The sequence below is a fragment of the Malus sylvestris genome, chromosome 15, assembly GCF_916048215.2.
Source record: "Malus sylvestris chromosome 15, drMalSylv7.2, whole genome shotgun sequence".
NCBI lineage: Eukaryota > Viridiplantae > Streptophyta > Magnoliopsida > Rosales > Rosaceae > Malus > Malus sylvestris.
In genome coordinates this window covers 3783308-3790084 of record NC_062274.1, presented here as the reverse complement: position 1 = coordinate 3790084, position 6777 = coordinate 3783308, and the positions used below count along the sequence as shown (strand labels likewise).

The following is a 6777-nucleotide window of genomic DNA, read 5'->3' as shown; positions in this document are numbered from 1 at the left end:
TAAAAGCCATCAAGCTCTAGAATTTGATTGATTTTATACCAATTTTAGGGTCAACCCATTTGTCCTTTCAAAGAACCCGTCTCGTATGCTCTCTCTTTCTCTTCCTCCATCGATTCTGCATAAAATTCTGTGCTTTTGCTGTTAAAATAACATATAATCTACATAAAACTTACCCATTTGTCTTGGTTTTTCTTGGGTTCAGTTCTTTTTTTCATAAGTGATGCTGAATTGACCACAAAAAGTATAAAAAAGTTGCGGACTTTGTGAATGGAAGAGAGCAAACGCAGCCAGTTCAGGAGGATTTGTGTGTTCTGTGGAAGCAACTCTGGCCGCAGGAAAGTGTTTAGTGACGCTGCTCTGGAGTTGGGCAATGAACTGGTATGCCTGCTTTTGTTCTATTCTTACACTCTCTTTGCTTATCTTTATTTAATCGTGTTTATTGTTGTTTAAGTGCTGGTTTTTTGGTTTAAAGATGTAATCTTTGATGAGTTTGAATCCACCTTGAGTTGTATTTTGATGGGTTTTTGTGTTTTTTTTGGTAATGGGATTGTTTTGGGTTTTTGTATTTTAGAGTTGTCAAAATGGCTACGTAATGTCTCCAAACGGAGAAAAACTTACCCATCATGTGTTGTTCGATACCCCCTTCTCTCTATATCTCTCTTCTGATGGGGAAGAGAGAGGACGGATTGGGGTTTTGGGGTATGTTTTGTGGAAGTTTCTTCTCCTCGAACCTGGTTTGTTCTGTTTGCTAAATAGGCCATTCTACAGTGGGACTACTCTTGTTCTGTGATTTCTGGTCAGGAATATTAAGCACTTTTGCAAAGTGTATATCTTTATGCAGATACATTGAATAAGGAATTTATGCGCTTTTGTTTACAATGCTTTATTTTCCCCTAAAGGATGATCTGGGAATTACTTGTTTACTTTGTTGGTGGATATTGCAGGTGAAAAGGAAGATAGATTTGGTGTATGGCGGGGGAAGTGTCGGGTTGATGGGTTTGATATCGCAGACGGTGTATGATGGAGGTTGCCATGTTCTTGGGTTTGTATAAACGAAACTTTTGCTTTGAATTATAGAATGATTTGGTCTTTTACATCATAATATCAATGCAAACAATGTCTTTGTTGAACAAAAAAATGTCACTTAAGTAAAATCTTTCCTGCTTTTTACTTGCAGGGTCATTCCGAAAGCTCTCATGCCGCTTGAGGTATCTCTATATATCCATATACTGATCTCATCCTCGCCTTCTCTCGTCATTTGTAAATACGACCATTCATGATTGATTTCATGCTGTTTTTTCCCCTTAATTCTTGAAAATAGTTGATGTGATGTTTTTGCATTTTAAATGGGTCATCGTGCACATTCTTAGTGGATCCAGGAAAGAAATTTGCTCGTGGTCTTTTATTATCTCAGTTTTAGTTCTCTGTTTTAAAAGATAAGTTCAAATGGTTATGTGGTAGACTTTTATGGATAACTTTGACAGATATCTGGTCCATCCGTTGGAGAAGTAAGAACAGTTACAGACATGCATGAACGCAAAGCTTTGATGGCTCAAGAGGCTGATGCCTTCATTGCTCTTCCTGGTAATTACATTTCAAATTCTCACTAAAAACTTTATAAATTACAATTCTTATGCTTAGTACATTGTTAATTTTGACATTGTTAATTTTGGTTGTAGGAGGATACGGAACTATGGAAGAGCTGTTGGAGATAATAACATGGGCGCAACTTGGGATTCATAGGAAGCCGGTAATGCATCAGTTTCCGTTATTGAAAATGTTACGATTAGCTTCCTACTAATTAAATTTGAAACTTGAATATTACTCCATACAGGTTGGTTTGCTTAATGTAGATGGGTACTATAATGCCTTGCTTGCGCTATTTGACAATGGTGTCGAAGAAGGATTCATCAAGCCAGGTGCTCGGCATATAGTTCTCTCTGCTCCAACAGCCAAAGAACTTGTTGAGAAGATGGAGGTATAGTTATAACCTGACTTTTCTTTCCTGTCGATGAGTGAGCTTACTCGTTTCTTCATGGAATATATGTTTCTGGGTTCCAAAACAAAACAGAAGCCTTAATAAATCTTCAATGTTTACTTTGGCAGCAATACACTCCTTCCCATGAACATATTGCTTCTCATGAAAGCTGGCAAATGAAACAACTTGGTAAACGCGGAGCCATGAAAGCGCAAGGTGCAACTGTTATTGACGATAATTCTTTCACCTAGATTAATTCCTGCTGTGATTCATCAATACTTGAGTTGTGTGGAAGAAATCATTTCTATGAGGCCATGGACCTCTCCATTCCATTTACTTTTTCGTAGTGGTAGTTCGATTTCAAGTGAATTCATCCAGAGTCTTTCGTTGCATACTTTCGTTCTTGGTCGATTGAAATGGAAGGAAATTATTTACAGTTCCAAATAGTGCAGAACTTAGGCATCCTAAAACTTATTTTCTGTAGCTTGCATTCTCCCATAAGGAGCAATAATTAATACAAAAATTTATACTAATGATATGAAATGATAGTTAAGTTAAGAATCACAGCTTCTGTATTAAATCATTGAATTCTGCAAGGTCCCACAAAGTGGCTCTTGCCAGAATTAATTGGTCTACAAGTCATAATTTGAAGACTGAAAATCTCCCAAAGCTACTGTCTTGTCATTTTCGAAGATGCGGGAGAAATGTGTCCGCTCCCTTCCATCTATGTTATAATTTTTTTTCCCGTAAATCAGAGTATTTTAGAACATATATTGTCTTGTCAAAAAATAATTGTACTTGAAAATTATCAATTGCTTTTGGGAGAGAGGTATCCATTCCTTTGGGCCCCTTTTCTCTCTCTCTCTCTCTCTCTCTTCCTTGTGTTTGGCTATTTTGGTTACTGAACTCTGCCCTGTAGAGAATAAAAACAGAGTGGTACAATCATGGAGGCAAAACCATATGATATGTCACTCAAATACTCTAGAAGTTCCCTTTCATATTTGTAATTTTTTGGGTAAAGGTTGGCATTTGCACGTATGGAAGTGCCAAACTACAACTCACATGCAATGCTTAGGAAATAGCCAACTGAGGGAGAAGACTTATCTACATCTTTGACACAATAGACGTTATTGTAATAGTATCTTAAGCTAAAAACATCACGTTATGGGATAAAATTAACAATAGGGAATGACCTTTGTACGCACATTTTCTCCTTACGCACAATACTGTTTATTTTTTCGTCGTGATTCTTTTTTTATTTATTTAATCCAAATATCAAAAATAAAGAGGATTAGACAGAAAGAGAGAGAGAGAAGATGATCTATTATCGGTCTAAAATACTGCACAGTGACTTCCCACATGTAGGGCTGTCTATGATTAGTTTCCCTACAAATAAGAAAGTAGGGCAACTACAACTCGTGAGTGACATGACACATGGTGCCCTAGCAGAGCACACAATGTGTCCCATCCTAGTTGTGTTGGGTTTTTTTGTTTATTTATAATGCTTTCTCATCGATAGTGGTTGATTGCTCTAAGTCCAAGTAATGGTGGACCTCAAGAGATGCTAGTGTTATGTCATGAATAACAAGAAAGACCTAAACCCTAGAGAATGGGTGTGTGTCGGTGTGAAATGGGGGTAAAGGGGTCGTCCCACGAAGTGAATGCAGAGGCAACTATCTATTTACTTGGGTCCTACGGCAACTATTTCTCTCTGCTCAGTTTTCATGTCTTGTTTTTGGCGTTATTGTCCTTATCATCGTCGTTGGGCTTGCCTGTACTACAGGAAATATCACAATAATGTTCTTAAAGAAACAAAAAGAAGAGGGAGAGCCCTCAAATAATATCGACAAGATTTGGGTGCTATTTGAGAGTACTCCTCGAAACAAAAGCAGGCATTGCAATTGAAAAGGTGCACCATTTTTGTGAAAACGAACGAGTAATAAAAATTGAGATGTACGACTACCAAATGTTCACAAAATACGGTGTAAAGTTTTTTCCTGAGAGGAATGATGTCAAAAACTCATGGCCTCTGATATGGTAAGAATACCCTTTATACACCAGCTTTACCTAAACCAAAGGGAGTTGCTTCCCGTAACTTGTAAGTCCACCGATATGAGATCTTTTTTGCATATACAAACTCTCCGATGTGATCACATCAAGCCTTCTCTTTTGAAGCAGTTGGTATCAAATGATGCAGAGTTGCTGCCTGAATAACAGTGCTCGGGCTTCCATCCCTAACACGGATAGACCCGGGTTTCCTCTGATCAACACCACTCTTTAAAAGTTGTCGTAATGGTCGAGGAAGGCGTCGCATCAGTCGTGTTGAGCTCACAAGTAAAATCACACCAATAATTATGAGTAACCTGTGGTAGAAAATAATTTGGAGTAAACTTCACAGCAAAAATCCTTATTTGAGCACTTCAAACAATGAGAAAAGAGTTTTTGCAATTTGAGAATGAGAATGAGGAGAACAATACAATAACTTTGAAAACTGTATAGGGATGCAATAAAAAAAAATAAAATAAATAAAGTTTCAAGAAGTGATAGTCAGGTTTCCTAAATGAGTTTTCATCTCACGGAAGTGCTATCAGGTTTCCTACATGAAGCATGGTAGCTGATGAATCATGCCGCATACACCATACGTTTAGGAAGTTTTTAATAAAAACAAGTCGAGAAAAAAAATAGTCAGTATAGTTATCGTAATTTACCATCCAAGCATCAGTGAAAGACGAGCTGTTGGTGCTGAAGGCAATCTTTCACCCAAAGCAAGCATTCCAGCTAGTACACCAGTCACAATTGATGCCACAGCAGCACATGTAGACACTACTATTGCCCTCCCATGCTTTAAGCCCCAAGTCTGTCAAAAGAAATAACTCATTAACAACGACAATAACCAACTTATGAAACTACAAATTTATTTCATGGGACCGACATTCAATTTATGTGAGCACATGGATATGAAACTAGGAACTTGGTAAAGTGCTTAACATACCTGGTAATAAAACCCTGTACCACTACAACATATGCTGATTATCACACATATCGGGACCAGCATGCTGTGGAAACCCTGCTCCAAGAACACAAATCCCATCTTTGATATCACAGATGCCATCCTGCAATAAGATATGTGATAATTGCATTATAATTTTAAACATGGCTTGACAACAACAGCAGCTTCATGATTTAAATCAACAAGACTTAAAACTTTCTATCGTTGTAACATAAAGTACACACAACTGACATGCTCAACACATCATTGACATCAACTAGCATGCACACTATAACTCATTATATGCTTTTTAATAATTTCCCTCCTAGAACTGAAAGATGAAAGAGATGAATCTATATGTGAATCGTGATAAGAAACATGCTGGACAGGATCATACCCGAACAAAATGCCAGATTCCAAGCCATATATAATTTCTTCAACAACTTCATATTCCATCTGTACCATGAGCAGGTATCAGTGAACTTGTAGCGGGCACCATACTCAAACACTAAAGATAGATGAAACGAAGTAATCAGCTTACCAACTCCTGTTCTTTGCGTTGACGTCTGTAGATGCGTAGCCACCCATTAAGGAGGACCTATTTAAAGAGGTCTTGCAGGGTTAGAATCATTACACTGCATAAACCCAAGTGTCCAACTATAAACATCAGATGATGCACGGTACAAGGTACCTACAAACAAGAAGGCGACTACAATTGCCAACCATGGTAGATGAAACACCGATATTGTGGAAGCCTTTTGCTCCTCACCTCCGGCACCAACCCCTGCAAATACAAAATCTCACACAAATTATTCTTAAAACAAAACACACAATCAAAAGTAATGCAACAGTTCCCAGCGAAGACAACTGAATTTTCAAGCATTGTGAAGAACTTACATTACCTATAGTGCCAATGCCTGCTAATGTAATCCCCATCCAGTCAACAGCATTCATCATTTCCTTCAGATAAAAATGGGAAAAGATTGAAAGAATTGCAAGTCCACACCCGGAAACCGGTTGTATGACAGACACCTGAAAAATACATCATCCAACATTCACCAAAATGTAGCACAACATTAATTCCAATCACCAAGTACGTAAACAAATTGCAGAAAGAAAAAAAAATCCCAAAAATCGAAACAATAAACAATGGAAAAATCCTAGCTTCGGAGTTGAAGCACTTACAGGAGCTAAAGACAATGCTCTCAACATTAACAAAGCTCCGAATATATCCATCATAAATCCTATCAGCCATGCTTTGTTCAACGCATACGCCCTGATCACCTGCAAACATATACAACATTCAAAATTTTGAAATTTTGTTGTAAATCCTGAAAATTTGGGAATTTGAAACGAAACCCAATTCCCAGTTGGAAACGAAATACCGGAATCCAAATCCAAAATTACAAATTGGGATTCGAACAGCAATCACAGAATCAATAAGGGCAAAATGGGCAAACCAAAAAGAAATGAGGGAGTACCTACCTTGAGCTTGAAAGAGAGAGGAGGAAGAATGACGGTGCCCTTCTTCTGGAGAATTTTGCCGATGTTGTTTCCGGCCGTCGCCGCCAGCGTTAGGAAGATCGACTCCCACATCCCTCTCTCCCTCTCCCTCTCTAAAAACAGTAAAAATTGAATCTTTGATTTTGGTTTTGCGTTACTGTTTTGGTTTTGGGTTTAGATTTATAAAGATGATTTGTTCGGGACATAACAGCAAAACAGTTCTGGCGAACGTCCAGGGATTAAAGAATTAAGAATTTAATTACAGAAAATGCGCGTTGGAGAGAGGGAGATTAGTTTTTATCTAATT

The 6777-nt window shown here is 37.8% G+C and overlaps 2 protein-coding genes across 3 annotated transcripts; one reads left to right on the top strand and one right to left on the bottom strand.

Annotated features, from left to right (window-relative positions):
* On the top strand, window positions 1-2422 carry LOC126604509 (cytokinin riboside 5'-monophosphate phosphoribohydrolase LOG8-like). Of its 2 annotated transcripts, XM_050271782.1 has the most exons (8): window positions 1-83; window positions 203-378; window positions 945-1042; window positions 1178-1208; window positions 1485-1584; window positions 1680-1750; window positions 1835-1978; window positions 2107-2422. In XM_050271782.1, the coding sequence occupies exons 2-8, from the start codon at window positions 268-270 to the stop codon at window positions 2227-2229; spliced, it is 678 nt and encodes a 225-aa protein (XP_050127739.1). In that variant the 5' UTR covers window positions 1-83; window positions 203-267; the 3' UTR covers window positions 2230-2422. The 2 variants fall into 2 exon arrangements, with proteins under 2 accessions (XP_050127739.1, XP_050127740.1); XM_050271783.1 differs by lacking the exons at window positions 1-83; window positions 203-378 and adding an exon at window positions 655-796.
* A 1473-nt stretch (window positions 2423-3895) lies between these two features.
* LOC126604508 (probable magnesium transporter NIPA9) lies at window positions 3896-6777 on the bottom strand. Its single transcript, XM_050271781.1, has 9 exons — window positions 6453-6777; window positions 6153-6251; window positions 5870-5999; window positions 5663-5751; window positions 5509-5565; window positions 5365-5423; window positions 4971-5091; window positions 4687-4835; window positions 3896-4341 (listed from the first exon to the last, which is right to left on the bottom strand). Exons 1-9 carry the CDS (start codon window positions 6561-6563, stop codon window positions 4134-4136), a joined length of 1023 nt encoding a protein of 340 aa, XP_050127738.1. The 5' UTR covers window positions 6564-6777; the 3' UTR covers window positions 3896-4133.